The sequence below is a fragment of the Nansenia antarctica genome, assembly GCF_963989245.1.
Source record: "Nansenia antarctica genome assembly, chromosome: 10".
Classification (NCBI taxonomy): Eukaryota; Metazoa; Chordata; class Actinopteri; order Argentiniformes; family Microstomatidae; genus Nansenia; species Nansenia antarctica.
This window is the reverse complement of record NC_137680.1, coordinates 16,033,910-16,053,473: the sequence shown is the minus strand read 5'-3', so window position 1 is coordinate 16,053,473 and position 19,564 is coordinate 16,033,910. Positions and strand designations below refer to the sequence as shown.

The following is a 19,564-nucleotide window of genomic DNA, read 5'->3' as shown; positions in this document are numbered from 1 at the left end:
ATTGTTTAGAAAATATTTTTTTCAACCTTCAGTTAAATGGTGATTTATTTAGACTGATGGGTTTCACCTCACAGAATAAGAGAACTTTTTATATCTATGTTAACTCATGGTGCCTTCGAAAAGCTGTTTTTTTCTGTTTTGTCTTTGTCTCCATCGTGTCTTCAAGACTAAAAACAAAAATATAAAGGATTTCAGAATGTCTTTAATGACCTTGTCGGGCGGGGATGCTATTAGATATTCATATACTGTGGTAGACATGACAAATAAAGACTTTCTCAATTGCCTACCAAAGACAGCACTCAGGCTCTTGTTGAATCTTATTCCTGTTAACCCTTGATCCTGTCTGTTTGTCACCCATAGACTATATGGTGCAGCATTTTTACACCATGGGGTTATGATCTAAAAGGAAAGAAGAAGAAAGATCCAGGAATGCCAAGACTGCTGTTTCGTACATGCTACATGCTTTACAAATGCTACGTATTGCGAATAACTGAGGTCAGAGAAGGCCTAGGCACCTGCACTGTTAACCGTCATTTTTACATAAATATACTGCAATGCACAAAGTGTATGTGGGATACATACAGTTGGTTTCCCAGCCCCTACCCCTCTGTCTAGTGATTCCTGTTTGTGATGCCATCTGGTGCTGCTGAATGATCGCTCTGAACTGATGAAAAATGCCACATGCTGCAGTCCCCCCCCACATCCCATATGAACATTGTTTGGGTTTATTCCTTTTTTTGTTTAATTCTTCCCCTTCCTATTTCTTTACTCTATTTTGAACACTAGTGCCAGATATACTTTCTAATTTGTGCAGAATGGCATAAGGTATTTGTATATTTGTTTTGCTAATTTGCTTTACAATATGCGTGTAAATGCATATCTAAAAAATAAAACGATGAACATTTATTTTTGTGTGTTTTTGTCATGCCTCAATGCTCAGACAAAATTGATGTTTGCGCACCGGTTGGCTTTCAGTTTTATTCAACTGCAATTTTCCATAACATAATATTTTCACAATCATTGTGTTTTGTAGGTAGGTATAGAGAAATAAACATTAATAAATTATTTATTTATCCCAGTTTTATTGATAAATAACCATTAAATCTTAACTCCTTAAAACACATTTTTACATCTCATTGCAAAGCTACTGAAATAGAATGGTAAAATCAAGCTGCTGGCCCACAACCCGTGAAGAACTGAACACATGCGGTTATTGCTTCAGGTACTCAGCTGTGAGCTTGTCTCCCTGAATTGAACATGGTACATTCACTTCATTTAGAGGTTGAAAAAGAACACAGTAACATTTGACAGAAAGTATTAAATGTCTTAAATATACTCCCTTGTGGAACGAACATCTGAAATTGGTACACTCAAAAACAAGATACTCTATCCAAAACCTGAAATCCAAAGGCACACATCTCACAAAGATGCTGCTTCACTCCAAATGTGCGCATGGCTGCATGTTTGAATGCATTAGGCTACTGTATAGATGGACATGTGCTTGACTGGGCCAGATTTGGTAAACAAATAAAGAACCACAGCATTTTCATACCTTCTGGTCATTTCCTAAGAAGGAAAGACGTGTTTACACACACTACAGTACTTGGTAGGCAATAGAATTACACAATGTTTATCCTGTAAATGTTCTTTTAGAAACATATTGAATTTGCAGAACAGCAATGGGCATTGACATACGACTGTAAGACTTAAACACGTTTAGAAGTTATGTGATACAATCAGGGTTTGACATAAATCTAAAGCAACTGCCACAATAAATTCACCTCCTTTTTTTTGCCAAATAATATTGTAATTTTAAAACTCCATGAACCCTAGATGAAGTGGTTTACCCTTTTATGCTTTATCCTAGCATGCATTTCTGGAATATCCTTCTGAATTTCAATATGATAATAGAGAGGACATTTACTGTGGTAGTAATCTTTTATGAATAAGCTCTGGACCTATCAGCTCAAAGAGTCAATTCTGTCAGAAAGCCTTTGTATGAGCTTCTGATGCCTTCTAGCTGTAGTCAGAATTTACTTTACCTCTATTTATTCTGGCCGTGTAAAACTCTTCAGTCAAGCAGCCCAGAAAGTAGTCATTCCTTGATATGGGTCTTTCTGCCTTTCATTGGGTCCCTACACCACATTTGCAGAAGGGTTTAGGGGCAACATTGGGGATATGAGCCTTGCCAGGGCAACTGCCTAAGTAGAATGCTTGCAGATATCTTGCACAGCTTATACATTGGCCCCTATGCACCAATACTCTCTGATAGCGGCTAATGGTTCTGAGCATTCTTATATACTGCCAGTCATCTAACACTAAAATGGGTACAAAAGTTTTTCAGCAAAAAGGTTTCAGAGAGAAAATACATGCTAATGGTAAAGCTCTGATATATCAAGAGAATGTAAAGAGAAAGAAAATGTTGTTTGGGTCCGTAATATTGCTCTCAGCACATTACGCAGCATCTGAATGGTGAACTTGTGCCCTTTGCATAGATCCTTATGTTACTGAGCTCATGCAGGCGGGCGCAGGCCAGCGATGGTCAGATAGTAGTGTAGTAGTACATGTTGGCCAGGTTCTGCACATCGTTCTTAGTGAACTCCTCACTGTCCACAGCAGACAGGTGGCCAAACAGTTGAGTCATTGGTCGACGCTCGCTCTTCTCCAACAGCATCAGTACAACCTGCACAACAACACAAATATGTGGGTCAAGCTTAGCTTTACAAACACCCAACACACTGAACATCAAATCAATCTCTGTTACAGGACAAGCATGGACGAATACAACAACAGAACAACAGAAGATCTTACCGAGAACCTGTCTGCTTTATGTAGGTGGTTTAGATATCGGTAGACTAGGTTAGGGTCCTTCTCTACGAGGTGTTTGTCGAGCGCTTGCATGATGAAGTGAATGGTGTGTCCGTCCAGCTGGTTGCTCAGATACAGGGGGAGAGTCTCAGGTGGGACAGAGCAGAGGAGGTCTGCACAGGCCGACGTATCGCCTTGGGAGCGGGCGGCGTTCAGGGATTGGCCAAACTCATAGGCGTTGGTGGGCTGAAGGTTCATGGGATTCTCTCCAGACGGGGTTGGGACCTCCACACCAGCTGCGGTCCTCCTGTCTCCTGTGTCTGTCGTGTCCTCATCACCATCAACCTGGAGGAGCAACAGAAGACACATAGTGACCACCTAGCCTAGTGACCACCTAGTGATCACCTAGCTGAAGCTTTGCAGCCCCAAATTGCCATCTATCCTCTCCACCATGACCTGAGACTGTGGAACGGCTTGCCGGAGGACTTGAGGGTGGCTGAGAGTGTGGATAGCTTTCAAAGAAAACTTACGAAACACACCTTTTTAGCCTGGCTTTTATCTCGTGTCTATGTCAACTTGCACTTTTACTCCTATCTTATCTTCTATTTCTTGTTTTATTCCTGGTTTTATTGTGTTATATTTCTTTTATTGTATCTTCTACCTGTTGTTTTATTGTATTGTAGTTTATTTATTTATGTTCAGCACTTGGATTCAATGCATGATTGATTGATATTCTACTGTATGCGTCTGCACAGCAGTTTAAGTTGAAAACTAGCACGTTCAGTCATTGTGAAATCACAGCAGTATTTTCACCCTGCACTGCCCTGCATACACCAGCTGACTCCTGTGAGAGACTCTCTTTTATTTCCATAAATCCTCCAACAGCCAAAGCTCAGAGCGTTGTGGGGGTGGCTGGCCTACCTCTGTGATGGGCACGCTCCTCCTGGCCTTGGCTGGGGAGGCTGCCAGGCTCTGCCTCAGGAGCACCGTCACCTCCTGCAGCTCCTTCTCAGCCTCCTGCACGTTGGGGTCCTGCTGCAGCACCTCCTGCAGGTCAGAACTGGACGCAAGGTAGTCCTGAATAAACACGCACACACACACACATGCACACACGCACACACGCACACACGCACACACACAAACACATGGTAGTTAGACCCACACCCAGTTTTGTTGTATAACCTAATACCTGAAAGCAGGCAGACAAATTGAAATGATGCCTTGTTTGAGTAGCTCTACAAACAGGTGCGTCAAGCGTAGATGGTAAGCTAGACAGTTTGATGGCTGAGCCCTGTGAAGAATCTAGCCTGTCTCTTACCTTGAGGCCTTTATTGGCCAAGGCCCGTCTGTAGAAGGCCTTTTTATTGGTTGGCTCCAGCTTCAGAGCTGAGTCACAGTCATGCTTGGCTTCAGCAAAATAATCCAGTTTCAGCAAACACAGGGCTCTGGAGGCAAGCACAGAAATGTCAATGGAATCACAGGGCATCCTTTCTACCCGCCAGAACAATGTCGTTCAATGGCTTCCTCAACGTTGCCAATGGCAGCTAACACAATATGCTCCTCCTTTGTTCTTCATGTTAACGGTCACCACCCACAGCAGTCTTTCCACACACAACTAAAACGTCTCGTCTTGACGAACCTGTCATTTCTCTGTGCTGACGACCACTCCTGATGTGTTTCTTGAGGGCAGGCGGCAGGCCTTTAGGCTACACGTTAACACCCTGACGCGGCTACGCACACAGCTCTTTATGCGGCACAGGACGTGTACACAAAGGCAGTAGTGACTCATGTCACGGTGAACAGCCCTTCCTCTGTACTCTGTCAACACTCCACCTTGCTATTGTGAGTGTGGGGAGGACAGGGGACAGAGAAAAGCCTCCCAGGAGAGACCAGGGAGCCACTGTTGCTGCTGCTGCTGCTGCATACCTTTCTAGGACAACATACGGGCGCTATAATTAGGGTCCTGACAGAAAGGGAAAACACAGAGTGGTTGAAATGAGCAGCAGCTGCTTCCTGTGAGGCAGACCCACTCTGTTTCCATCTCGGCCAACAATGTGGCTCGTTTGTCTCTTTCGCCGAGTGACGTCACGACTCAGGGCTTTGGCGGTCAGGGTTTTCCAACACGTGTGGGGGCGGACGGACAGACGTGGTGGAGGTGGCACGGGCCCTTACCTGTTGGTGTAGATAGAGCATTCGTCCGGCCTGAGCTTAAGGCATTCGCTGTACTTTTCCAGGGCGTCCTGGAACTGGCCTTTCTTCACAAAGTCGTTTCCTTGCTGTTTCATCGACGTGAAGCGTGCTTCTGCTTTTCTGGCTGAAGCGAAAGCAGAACAGCAGAGGCTATTGTCTCTAGTATGTCATATGGCTGCATCGTACTGGGTCGTGAGTCATCGAATAGCTGGATCTCACGCACACAGTACAAAAGGGAGGAACGGTTAGTTCCCAAAAGCAATCTCATTTTAACAACATAGAATTTGATGAGATTTACCAGGATATCTGACTCAAAAAGGAACCATCGTCTAATTCTGTCTCTCTTTATATATAAAGCAGTGGAAAAGCTATAGTCATCGGTCATTTGGACATGAGAATCCAGTCAGCAGTCAGTCACTGTGGGACAGTTAATCAATATGCTCACTGGTGTGTTCTGGGAAAAAGCTGGCAGCACCGTTCTTCCATTAACGAGAGTTAAAAATAACCGCTGTATGGCCTTGGTGCTCAGAGAGAAAGTGCTTGGTCAGGGAACAGTCAGCTGATGTAGCCTCTTACTGAAATGATACTATAGCACTCCAGCATCTCCTCTGCTATCGTGTGCTACGCTAGTACATTTTGGGACATTTAGCAGAGTAGTGACCCTAGTAGCGCATAATGAGGTTTGAAGGTTACAGCTCTGACCAGATGATGACTAATGGTGATGATGTGCTGTTTTATGTGTGTGAGTGTGTGTGAGTGTGTGTGTGTGTGTGAGTGCATGTGAGTGTGTGTGTGTGTGTGTGTGTGTCACACACACCTGCGTCCTGGGCTGCCCTCTCAGCGCGAGCCTCCAGCATCTGTGCACTAGGGGGCTCCTCTCTCCTGTGCTGCTGGGCTGCCAGGGGGACCAGAGGGATGTCCGGAAGCTTCTCTCTCCACTCTGTGCCGTCCTGCTCGATCAGCACCCGGGTGATCCTGAGGTAGAAACACACACGTTAGGATCAATACATACATAGACACAGACATGCACACGCGCGCGCGCGCACGCACGCACACACACACACAGACACACACACACACACACACACACACACACACACAGACACACAGACACACACACACACAGACACACAGACACACAGACACACACACACACACAGACAGACACACACACACACACACACACACACTGTTATCTATCTATTATATAAGTGAAAGGACACATAGGTGAACTAGAAATAGCTAGTTGCCGTAAGCTAGAGGACAGCAGGTCAATCTGTCCACTGCTAATCACTTGGCTGTTTGTCTGGAGACTGTCTTACTGAGCTAAGAGGGTCTGTGACAGTTTAAGTATTGGTTCTTTTGGTAATGCTTTATTCTACAGCCCCCTATTTATTTACCAGGTACTAAGTAATAATATGGTCAAATTGTATTACCTGATAACTACATATCAATAACACTTGTTTGAGATTCGTTAACTCAAGCACCACTCTGTATCAGGAAGTACCAGTGGTATTCAATTCTTTGACGCAAGGACCGGAAGGTATTACCACTATACTTCCTGTTAAAACCGGTTTAGTGCTGTCTTAAACTGGGCTGTAAAGTGTCGTACTGATTTACTATCACTTAACACGGCTGTGTGGACCCATGCCAGAGTTCACCCGTCTGACTGCATACATAACATTCCCAGCTAAGACCGCCAATACCAAGATGTTTAACTAGCTAAACAGGGGGTAAAGGTGAGGGCACTCACCTGTTGACACTGTCATGGGCGGCTTGCACCCCTATGTCTATCTGCAGTACTGTCTTGTAATCCACGTAGGCCAACCGGTAGCGCTCCATCGTATCATAAGCCATGGCTCTGCGCAGGAGGGGCTTGAGGGAGAAGGGCTGGAGCTCCAAGGCTCTGGTAAAAATAGAACAGAGGAGAGGACAGGATCAGGCCTGCATCTCTACTGCCTGTCTGAGAACACTCAAACCACACCCCGGGTGTGTGTGTGTGTGTGTGTGTGTGTGTGTGTATGTGTATGTGTGTATCACACTTAATCCTGCCTCTTTGACCTAAATTACTTTGAAGCTGATTCTCATTTCAACAGGCAAGACTGTGTTGTTATACACTTGCATGTTCTGTGTTCATGTTCTGTGTGTTCTCATGTTTTCCAGTAGACCACACGCTCCGCTGCTCTTCTAATTATCATTGAATTTTTTTTAGAGAAAATAATAGGTTAAGAGAGTTATGTCAAATGTATAACTGCCTTTCACAGGCCTATTTTTAAACCCTGTCCAACAGACGCTAAATCAAACCTCCCTGGCAATTTGTGAGAATAAGGCAACATATTACAAAATATGAAGCAAACCCATGATCTTAATAATCTCTTGAACCGTAAGATTTCTACACATACAAGCATAAACCAGTGCTGGGTGGTGGTGTACTCTGATCTCGGTGGCCCACCCATCTCACTTGGGAAAGAGTCAAGTCATGTTGAGCCACTGAGCCAATGGATGAATCAGCTGCAGACCTGGCGCTAGTCTCTCTGTGGTACAGAGACCATCCCTTCCCTCAGGCACAAGCTCTTCACCAGAAGTAAACAACGACGCAGCCTAATGAGGATGTGTGTTTTCTAGTGTGGTCAGTTTCAGTTGACATTTTGGGGATTTTTTTTATACAAAGTAATGTTCATGAGAAAGTTGACAGACGTGTCAACTGTATTGGAGTGTGTGGTGGTCAGGGTTAGGCTACCCCAAATGACACCGTTACCCTCTCTGTACCTGTTGCGTTGGGTGTGGTAAATGAATCGAGCCATTTCATAAATAGATAAAGAGAGACCGTGTCCCGTCTTGTATGGGGTAGACAGAACGCTCCAGGGTCTCTCACCTTGTGCAGTCCTGTACACAGTCTGAGCAGTTTCCATCTTTCAGGTAGCAGGCAGCTCTGTTGGAGTACAGGATACACAGGTCCTCCGGGCTGTCGAGCCCTACAAAACACAAAAGCACAAACAGACATTATACAAGAGGCACAACTCAAAGGCAGGCTAAGTGGGGTTTGACATCCTCAAGGAAAGCCTCTTGCGTGTTCTGAATCCTTTATTATGTTGTAAGGATAAAGAGGGCTTGTGGTTTAATGTATCCTCTGTATAAGATTGAGCATGTGGAAGCTTGTTAAATGCAGAGGAAAAGGGTTTTTAATGAGAATCTGTGTTTTTTTTTTTACTTGAAAGGCTGAAAGAGTTCCAAAGGCAGATCCCGACCCTGTCTGGAAAGTGGAAATGTGCACTTGCTCTAGTCTGTAATATTAGTTACAGAGTTAATGAGTTTGCATTCTCAAGGAGCTTGAAGCTACGCAGTACGTTTAAAATGTTTATTTTCCTTCTTGGAGCGTCAGATTCACTAGGCCTGATTCATTCAAAGCTGAATGCCTGCATAGATTTGTTGTTGTTGCAAATGTTTTACTCACACAACTGTAGGTGAACTCTAGACATTCAATTAAGTCATAAAACAATCTATCTGCCCAAGGTTCACAAATGTAGGCTGTCTACCAGGGAGACATTTTACATGTCTACTGGATCAGGCAGCTGTAGTACTTTGGTTGATAACACGAGGAGTGGAAAGGCCATTCTCTCAATCACTGTAGGGACAAAGAGCCACTCAGACCCATCCTAACAACTAACTTCCTGTGGTGAGAAAGGAACTCTAGTCATGCGATGGGGAATGTGTGACGTTCAACTACTCTCTTCCTTTCACTTTCTCTCTCATAGACAGAGCTGGTACGGTACTTTATGATACATATACAATCAGATTATTGACAATGGTGATATACAAATGTGGTCGTATACAGATAATATGTGATGATATATAATACGGTGTGTAAGTACAGGCCTCAGTCTATCAAGACTGCAGTTGTCAGTCACTTTTCACAGAGATGACAGAGTCTGCTGCGGCCTGACTGATGTGGCTGGGGAGAGGAGAGTGGGTGGCTCTGGCCCTGGCAGCAGATTTACAACTGCAGTTACCGGGATTCAATTTCACAGTGAGTGGTCAGAAGTCACATGACCTCAAAAGACCTGAGCTGAGAGGCTTAACTCGAGGCATAAGCTAAGACAGAGACACGGCAAAAGAACGGGCATTGTGATGCGTCACACACACACACACACACACACACACACACACACACACACACACACACACACACACACACACACACTGCATCTAGACGTTACAGAGAACATAAATACTGTATGAATTCAAATCATATCACGCTGAATAGGTAAACGCTGATGTTATGACTTGTACAGCCTTTATGGTGTGACACGGCAGTGGGAACAACATAGTGCTGTTTGCCTGCGAGCTTCAGTATCACAGTATCATCAGCTGACCTTTGGTTCGCTGTTTCAATGGTATTATTACCATAAACAATGTAGTACACTTAAACTCCTGTGGGTCAGAAGAGAGAAGTGGAGTGAAGAGCTTGTGAACTGATGTTAGAGTCTAGATTTAAAATAATATATTATTTGGGGGGATATCTATGCAAATGTGTGAGGTGGAAGCATGACCACACAGATCTGACTGGAATTACACACTACAACATACATCACAACAACAACAACAACAACAACAACAACAACAACAACAACAACAACAACAACACAGGTACTATGGATTACATCACAACAACAGGGGGGCTATTCCTATAAAACAATCGGTGGAGTAAGACAAAAGCCAGCAACAGCAGCAGAATAAACAAAGCTTACCTGATTCTGTGAAGCCGGTGATGGCTTGAGAATATTTGTCCAGTGCATCAGTAAACTGTCCTGTCTTAAATAAGAGGTTTCCTTCGTTTTTGAGCCGGGCCAGAGGTGGGGGCAGAGCCCCGGAGGGGGCGTCAAGGTTGCTTCCGTCACCGCCACCGGCCCCGGCTGCCTGAGAAGAGCCACTCTTGCCTCCCTGGCTTCCGTTGGCCAGCTCCTTCTCCCCCTTAGGCTCCTGTGCCACTCTGTACTTCTCTGAGGTGCCTCCTTTGCCTCGCGAGTGGCCGTGTGAGTTGGCGGCCTCCGTCTGTGGGGCCCCTTCTCCTCTGCCGTGGGGCTTTTTCTGCGCATTCCCCATGTCTCCCCTCTCGGCAGGAGCAGCGGCGCTCTCCCCTCCCACAGCCTGACTAGGATCAACCGGACGAGCTGTGTGAAAGAGAGGACACGCCCACAGGACCCAGTCAGCAGTTACATCACAGTGGGGGAAGGGAGGGGAGGTTGATGCAAAGCCACTTGAAAGGGAGTTCCAGGAAGCCACACTAAACAGCAATGATGCAGGAGTGGGGGTGGGGCGCAGAACAAGCACGGCACACACTCTGTGTTAACGTCCTGTTACTGAAGCTAGGGGTGATTCCTCTGTGCCGTGGCTATGATAGTAGGCTATGTTATGGAGCTGAAATTGATCAAAAGTGCTCTTTGAGGCCTCTGAAAGCATCTACACACCATTAGCATGAGAGATTGTACTGGTGGATTAAAGGACAAATCCTACGTCAGGCGCTTATAATGGGGGATTAAATGACCAAAGCAGAACCAAACAGACATGTACTTCCTTGTTTAAAAACCCCCATTCCTTGTGTTTTTGGAAAAGAGGCTGTTAGCCCTGGATGGGTGTTACTCAATCCCTGGTTGGGCAACCATCACCTAGTCAGCAGACTAAGGAGCAGTAAATGGTTGTCACCCACCAGCCACCAATAGCTGTAGGATAACAAGCTCTTTGTTTGGTTGGCAGTCTGGTTGGCTTGTTGGGATCAGTCACAACATCTTAGCTTATTAAGGGCTTGTTGGTCTATCTCTAAAAGAGGACAAAGAGAACACCTAATAGATAGATACGTAGATAGATAGATAGATAGATATGCAGATAGATAGATAGATATGTAGATAGATAGATAGATACGTAGATAGATAGATAGATAGCTAGATAGATACGTAGATAGATACGTAGATAGATAGATACGTAGATAGATAGATAGATACGTAGATAGATAGATAGATAGATACGTAGATAGATAGATAGATAGATACGTAGATAGATAGATAGATACATAGATAGATAGATACGTAGATAGATAGATAGATACGTAGATAGATAGACTTTATTTGTCATTGCTACAGTACAGGTACCAAACAACGAAATTTAGGAGGGGAGGCTCCCCTGGTGTTTAGGAAAGGAAAAAGAAACACATTTTGGAAAAAGCATAGATGCATAAAATCACAAGAAGGTAAGATAGATAGATACGTAGATAGATAGATAGATAGATACAGTAGATAGATAGATACGTAGATAGATAGATAGATAGATACGTAGATAGATAGATACAGTAGATAGATAGATACAGTAGATAGATAGATAGATACGTAGATAGATAGATAGATAGATACGTAGATAGATAGATACGTAGATAGATAGATAGATACGTAGATAGATAGATAGATAGACAGATAGATAGATAGATACGTAGATAGATAGATAAGATAGTTCAGGTACTCAGGAATTCAGTTCTCTGTTCTGACTCTCAAAAAAGCCATATGGTGTTAACATGACTATATATTAATATTAATAAATGACCATTAATAATTTTTTCTCCCTCCCTCATTCCAATGACTGGTTTTGAAAATGTTCTGTCTGTTAGGAGAAAAAATGCTGTGAGTCGACTTGGTTTTCTGAGTGTTGAATAATAGATCATCTGCATAACATGTTTTATATATGAGTTTGACTTGATATTCGCTGATTATTAAAGTATATATCCTGTAAAGTGGAATATTGCAACCAAATTGCCATATCATAGGCACATATTAATTATTTGAGGACCCCATCAGCTCACTGAGTACTGGATTGATGTGTTGTTGTAAGAGGTTGTGCAATCTCACTGAGCGTTTTAAGCTAAGAGGGTTGGTACAATCACTCACCGTTCTGCTTTGCCTCCTTCTCATCATCCTCGTCATCCTCTTCTACTTCCTGTATCAGGATCTTCTTGTGTTCAACTGGCTTCTCTTGTGAACCTTCGTTTATCTTCTTATCCACTTCAATCAGAAGTTTCTGTTGGCCAGGTTGTAAGGTGAATTGAAAAGCAAAAAGTATCTAAATACATGTTTCTAGTTTCTCTTTCAAACATTGTCACATATTTTAAAGATCAATGAGATGCAAGGTAAAAGATGCAGCAGGTGCATGACAATTACCGTAGTCCCAAATCTATTAATCTGAAGTTCCTGTACTGTATCATATCTGAATTATATTATTGTATACTGTATGATATTGCATTTCATCTCATTGTAACCTGCACAGAATTTTGCATTACTGTTCTACTGGAGTACGACTGATCCCGCTGTAGATACCATCACTTTATCACTTTATTCTACTTTTTAGTTGATTTGATTAATTATCTTACTTATTTTACTTTATTCTATTATTGTTGATATTGTATTCTGCTGCAATGCCAATGTCGAAGAACCTGAACCTAAGAATTTGACTCTGTGTACCCATACATTAGATATAATAAAAGCAATTCGGATTCTATTAAATGAACACATTCATAGATTTAAAGGGGCAATCTGAGATTGGTACATCAAAAAATGTTTTACGTTTTAATGGTATATAAAATGAATGATGAATGGTATATAGCCATTAAATTCTTGAAGAATATAACGTATGCATGCCTATCACTTATTCATCAAAACACTGTATTCAAAACATGGTTAACAATCTCATGGATGGTCAGTTGTTGCATCCGTAGCTTTGTCTATGAGAGATGTTTCATCCCTCAACTGTGGTGGGAAGAAAGCTTTGTTGTTGTTTGATTCCCAGATTGCCCCTTTGAGTGTTCTTTGGAAAAGAACAAACAACATAAAATGTGTATCTATTGTATTAATATAATGTCAGCCAACTACAGTGACCTCTATTGAAGAAACAGAGGTACTGATGCTGTCAATAACGCCGGACTCACAGTGGCCGTCATATTTAGTGGTTCATCTCGAAGCACGTTCCTCAGGTCTTCTGCCGCCATCTGGAAGTTGCCAAGCTGCTTCTGCACTGTGCCACGGCGCAGCAGAGCTGAAAAAACATGCAATATCACAACCGCTGTAAGAACATAACATGAGGTGAGGCCCTCAATACGGAACATTGATACATTAGTATATTGATGACCATGGTCTGTATGTGGGGAGCAGTACCTTTGATGTTACTTGGCTCCAGCTCCAACACCCTCTGACAGTCATTCAGTGCACTGTGCCAACGCTGGAGTTTGATCTCTGCTTGGGCTCTGTTGTTGTATGCAGCTATGGTTGGAATGACTGCCAGACTCCTGTAATGAACGGACAATAGAGACAGGCCTCCTTGAACACTTATGGTTAAGACATCGGAATTCAACCCTTTGACTATGCATTATCATGCACTGTGCAATGATGATCAGTAAATCCTTAAGGGTCTGACCTTGTATAGTATGCCACTGCTTCTTCAAAGTCGTTTGCCTTGAAAGCCTCATTGCCCTTGTCCTTCTCTCGATTGGCACGGATTACTTTCTCCTGGTCCGTCAATGCTAAAAAACCCAGTTGTTAGATGTTAACCTAACTGAGCATGGAAAGCAGTCATAAGAAAATAAGGTTTCCACAGATTTGTTTTACCTGTAGTGTCGATTTTGCACTTGATTTTGGAATGGCCAGTGTTTATATTTGTGGAGGAATCGTTTTTTGTTACATTCCCATCAATTTCAGCACATTCCTTGTCAACATCAAACCTGTAAATACATGAGAAGAAAGGTGAATACCTTCACACTGTTGAGGTGTTTCCAGTGTTTTTATGCAACAACATTTCAACCACTCTCCTTGTCCTAAAACTTGCTTTTCATTTGTCATTATTACTGTACACCCTGAACTGATGAAATATGGATTTGATACATACATACATACATACATAAACCACCCGCAACTATTACCCTTTTCAGCACCCAATACTCAGTTTAAAATAGAAAAAAGATGCCGTAACTCACTTATCCCATTCTTTATAATCACGGGGAAGAACATTCTTGGAATGTTTCTTCTGTCCATTTGAAACAGCAGTCTGCAACACAAGTCATTGTTGATTCCAGACAATGGACATTGTTTTTCCCTCTGTCATAGAAAACTGAATTTGACTATTTGTTAGTTGGAAATACTTTACCCGACTGAGAGAAACTGAGCAATTCGAGCCACGCACTGGGGGAACATTTTCATCATCATGAAATAATGATTGCTGCTGTTTCAGTTCAATTTCACTACGTTTGGCCTCTCTCTCCCACATCTGTGAAAGTGAAACAGTAAAGTGGATAATGATAGTCTGCTTGACTTTTTTGACAAGGGTAATTCATTGCCGATGCCTATAGTGTAAAGCACCTTCAGCTCCTCTGTGATGTGGCTCCATTCATCTTTGGAGAAGCTGGCTGCTGTGGCTGCGGGGGTCTCCTTTCGAAGGGCCCGACTCCTGGGCTCCCGTCTCTCCAGATGACTCTCACAGAACTGAATCAGATGTGGATAAATCCCCTCCTTCCCAGATCTGTGATACGACGGTTGGCACAAAACACAAAGGCATTCACTGGAACTTTAGAAAAACATACTGTATCTAACTATTCTAGCTACTCCTGAGGTTCTGAATAGAAGGCGCACACGTGTTTCACTATAACTGCTCCCGAAGGTGTTCTTCTGTTAACACCAAGCAACCCACGATTCTGATACTGATGTTCTTTATGTTGTGTGCACACCTGACCGTACACACAAACACCGTGAAAAACTGCAATGTGAAATAAAGTATTGATTAGGCCTACACAATGAAACCAAAATGAGGCTACGTCGGGTAGGCTACCCACTCAACCTATTAACCACCTCTTTAGCTAGCATGGCGTTCCGACATCACATACACGTGAGAAATTACTTGAGAACACGGCAAATCAAAATGCACAGTCAAACAGTAACAAACAAAACAACGACATACCGTGTGCGCCTTCTATTCAGAACCTCAGGAGTAGCTAGAATAGTTATATACAGTCTTAAACATCAAACTTCTCTTCAGACAGTGACGGAAACCCTTTCACGTTCAGCTTCTGTTAATGCGCATCTAGTTTTATCGCGTGACCACACAGGTGTCGTCAACACCTCACAATTACAAAGTTTAGATAAACAAAATAAAACAATAATTGTACAACAATAACAATTTCCTTACATATAATAACATATACATTTCTATATTTGATCTTTTTACATTTAAGAAAATAAGAAAATGGATTCTTTACTATGACAGTTACAATATTTTTTTTTACAATTGATCGTTAGGCCTAGTTTTTTTTTTTGACTGTTGAATTCAGTGAATTCAAACCACACAGTATTTCCCACATTCAAAAGTTCACTTCTTTGTCTCTTAATAACTTACCTCAGCACCCTCAAAATGTTTTCCAGGTACTTCACATCAGTGCATTTCTCAATGTACTCATAATCCAGATGTTCCACTGGAACTGTCTCTTTAGTTGACACCTCTTCTTGGTTCAGAAGTGAGGACACAGTCTCAGCGCTCATAGCTAGATAGGATAGTCATTCATCAATATATATTATATACAGCTTACTTAGTGGCAACACGTTTACAAATGTAGCCAGCTTGTTGCCAATAAATGCTAAAGATGCTAATTTAGGCAGGCTTGATAAACAACTAGTAGCTAGCTAGCTACATCAAATAGTGAGTGAAGACATCGTTGATTAACTTAGCTTTGTTAGTGAACTTACCTCTAATCTGTCTGATTTCAGCTGTTAGTTAGTATCACGAAAATACTACTCTCAGTAGAGAAAAGTAATAGTTGTATTCAGGACATTGGATACAGCACATCGCTATCCGACCTGTTTCAGTAGCAGCGACGGAAACACACACAGCTACACGCTTTGAGTTGCTATGGTAACCAGAGAAACTGCAGCGCGTGAATATTGCGGAGACTCCCTTAAACGAGTTATTTTGCAGCTGTTAATTAATGCTTATTTATTTGTTTCATGAACTAGCGGTAACTAACGTGATTAGTTTACATCTCATCTTTACCTTTAAAAAAAACATGTTGATGAAGAGTGTTTTCATTTTGACACGGCCGGAAACACGTGACACTGGCCAATCAGGATCAGGCTGATATGCACCAAATTTGAAACGTGGCTACGAGCCGTCTGTTAACATCTAACATCTACCAGCCGAACCACAACACCGAGTCAGGACAGGAGAGAAGGCGTGGGACACGAGAGGACTTTCTGAAATGAGCCCAAGCCGTACCTTTTAATTTCCCTGGTGACTAAAAGTAAGTTAACATTATATATTCTCAAAATCACTCGAACGTATTCCAGCCTGTATGTATGCGTCATGACTTGAACCCTCACCAGGTGGCTGGCCGAGATAATAACACCGTTGCATTGTGTTAATGTGTAATGGTGTCCGTTGGCTTGCTAGTGTGGTAAGTAAGCCACCGAACCAGCCAGAGTGTGGATTAATAATGAGCCTCCAGGGAAACAAACATGTTTAGCTTCTCCAGTCCAGGGGTGGAGTTTGCCTGAAGCTTTTGGCGGCCACACCGAGGGGTTTGAGCGGGCGAATGGCAGCGATGGGAGTCATGGAGATGTGAGAGGCAATGGCGGAACATTCAAAACCAGACGAGGGGATTTAAAATGATAATTGACAGCAGCACGCGACCACGTAGCAACGATGCTCTGTTATAACAACATATATATAACAATATATCAACCTGCTGCTAACTAGCTCTCTTTCACAAAGTTTGGAATACTCGCGTTGAAGACACTGAAAAACAGTCATCACTTTCAGTTTATTTTAAATAACAATTGGCTGGATAGCTTCTATATCCGTTTTTCTTCGCCGGCTCTGTTCATAACGGTAATTTGGCAATATTAGCTAGCTAGCTAGCTCTACATACTGCTATTGTTGTGGAGAATGAGTTGTACCAGCACACTTGCTCAATAGATAGCTACTGTTACTGTATGATAGTGGTAGAGTTAAGTTGAATAGCTTGTCTGGTAGGTAGTTGACTAAGAGCAAATTCTTGGGCAAGTGATTTGCAGCTTGATTATTGTGGCTAATACTAGCCTGTTTTTTCACCTTCTTTTTCCTCTTTCCCACAGATCATTTGGAGTGACCCTGCCACTTGCTGAATATAGCAAAAAACCGGAGGTGGAGGATGGCACACAGCTTTGGGTCAGATGCTTATTTACAGAGGCGCAAAGACCAGCACCATAGGTCTTACCACGACAGTGGGTACCTGGACAGCCCGAGGATGCAGAGTGGAGACAAATTTGAGTCATCTAAGTCTTTTTGTGTCGATGAGCTTCATGAAACACCTAAAGAGAACATCTCTCAAAAACTCAGCTGGACTCGCTCACCCAAAAAGGATAGAGTTAAAGAGCATGTCAGGTGTCCCGAAAAGGATCTCAAGAAGGAGAATGGTTGGTGTGAAACTCCTAAAGTTTCCAAAAGTAATGCCTCATTAAGGCGGCGTCTTATTTGTAATATGAACTCCCAAACGCCATGTACGAAAGTAATAGACTTTTCAGCAATTGCACAATCCGAGCACCGCTCCAATACTTTCTTTGACTCTCCTGATTCTATTTTAAGTGGAGCTTTGGCTACAAGCACTTTAAAACCTGAAGATTTGCTGTTGTCCAATAGGAAACGGCGCCTCATGTTCTCTCATGTGAAAACCTCAACACGTGAAGATGGAAAATGCAATGTTAATGACCCCGTCTTTGATAGAAAGTCCTCTGCGTCTCTCTCAGATGGAGACCTCGATGAGAGCATCATCTCTTCCGACTGCCTTGTCACAGAAATGCTTGAGACCCCACGTTATAGAAAATCCATGCCTTCTGTGAAGGAAAACTTTCAAACACCAGATAATAATGTGGCAGCATACTGCTCTGACAGTTTGAGTGTCTTAAGCACACCCTCATTCACACATACTCCAAAACATGAGAGATATCCATCTGAGGACAGTGGCTTCAGCACTCTGGCTCTTGATAAATCTCAGGATTCCTCTGTGGATAATGATGGCTCTTTCCAGGAGCTTGTGTCTTCTGCGTCCAGGAGCAGGGAGACCCCAAGGCTGGCGGAGATGAAGAGAAGGGCCAGGCTAGAGCGCCAGCGCAGGCTCTCTACGCTTAAAGAGGGGAGCTCTCAATCCGAGGAGGATGTCAGAAATGCCAAAGCAGGACACAGAGATAAGAGTATGACAGGCAAGGGGCAGCAAATCCTTTCTAAGGAAGATGAAGTCTTTCTAGAGGTAACTCCAATTAGAACCACCACTTTTAAGCTCGAGGACCTCTCCTTGACACCAGCTCTGCAAATGGTTCATGCCATGTGCCTGAGAAGTGCCAGGATGTTGCCAGAGGAGACCAGCCTTGATGAGTTGCTGAGGGCAACAGCGAAGCCAGCACCATTCAGAACTACCATGCCCTTAGCTGGACTGATTGGGAGGAAGATTGGCCTGGGGAAGGTAGACATCTCTACAGAGCTGAAGAAGAGAAACCTGAGACACATCTTGGCCATGATACTAAATCAACTATCCCCTGAAGATGTATATAGGTGGGTATTTTTGATGGATGGTCAAAAAGCTGTCTATAAACCTACACACACCATTTTTATGAAATTCTTACACATTGTATGCTTCACAGATTTGGTCAGGTGTCCAAGTCCTGGAATGAAATAATTCTGCAAGACAAGATGGCCTCCCGCAGGAGAAGACTTCACCTGAAAGAAGCGAAGGCTGCGCTTGAGGTGAGGAAACCACCTGTCATGGTTCCACAAGGATGAAGAAAACCATAACTTTTTAATGTTTGTATGGCTGTCTTTACTGACACATTTCTTCTCCTTGTTTTGTGCTGCAGCTTGGCACTGCAGTTCATGTACCTGATGCAGAGACCAGGCTGTGTCTGCTGAGCAGGTCTGCCCTGAGATCTGTCCAGGCCCAGTCGAGGACCCCTGGCAGTACCCCGCAGTCAGGGAAAAGCACTTTAACCCCAACCCAACACTCGGGCAGTAAACGAGATGAGTTTCTACTGGTGAGCATACTTTATACTACATGTTATGAATGAATGAATGAATGGACTTTATTGTCATTGCTACAGTACAGGTACCAAACAACTTGGCCTGTTTTATTTGAGGGATTTGAGGGATTTTATTTGAGGGATTTGTGTGTAACCTTAATAGCGAACAATTCTCTATAAAGACAATCTATCTAATTGTTTTTCCCCGTCTAGGTGGCCAAAACACTGTTCAACGATGAATGCCTCAAGGCATGCCCTCTATGTAAGCATCCTGGAAGATGTCGCCCCATGAAGAGGGAAGGTGTCTGTAGCAACCCTGACTGTGGTTTCCAATTTTGCACTGCATGCCTCTGTGCCTTCCATGGGTCCAAAGAGTGTGGTAGCCAGTCTGGCAGTCGCCGTAGCAAGAAGGATGTGCTTCCCGGAAGTGCTCAGAGTAAGCGTAACGTGAGGAGATTGTGAGTGTGTGTACACATCATGGAAATGATTCAGTCTTTTACATG

General features: G+C 43.1%; 2 protein-coding genes across 2 annotated transcripts; one reads left to right on the top strand and one right to left on the bottom strand.

Moving 5' to 3' along the window:
- Nucleotides 1-27: 27 nt before the first annotated feature.
- Nucleotides 28-13,265, bottom strand: LOC308165818 (sperm-associated antigen 1A-like). Its single transcript, XM_080539985.1, has 12 exons — nt 13,191-13,265; nt 12,965-13,071; nt 11,931-12,060; nt 9,747-10,169; nt 7,874-7,973; nt 6,752-6,904; nt 5,816-5,973; nt 4,981-5,122; nt 4,127-4,253; nt 3,730-3,885; nt 2,812-3,153; nt 28-2,683 (listed from the first exon to the last, which is right to left on the bottom strand). Exons 2-12 carry the CDS (start codon nt 13,022-13,024, stop codon nt 2,543-2,545), a joined length of 1,932 nt encoding a protein of 643 aa, XP_080396111.1. The 5' UTR covers nt 13,025-13,071; nt 13,191-13,265; the 3' UTR covers nt 28-2,542.
- A 4,268-nt stretch (nt 13,266-17,533) lies between these two features.
- On the top strand, nt 17,534-19,523 carry fbxo43 (F-box protein 43; the record flags this gene model as incomplete). Its single annotated transcript, XM_080541015.1, has 4 exons — nt 17,534-18,600; nt 18,690-18,792; nt 18,903-19,076; nt 19,275-19,523. 4 exons carry the CDS (start codon nt 17,534-17,536, stop codon nt 19,521-19,523), a joined length of 1,593 nt encoding a protein of 530 aa, XP_080397141.1.
- Nucleotides 19,524-19,564: the final 41 nt, after the last annotated feature.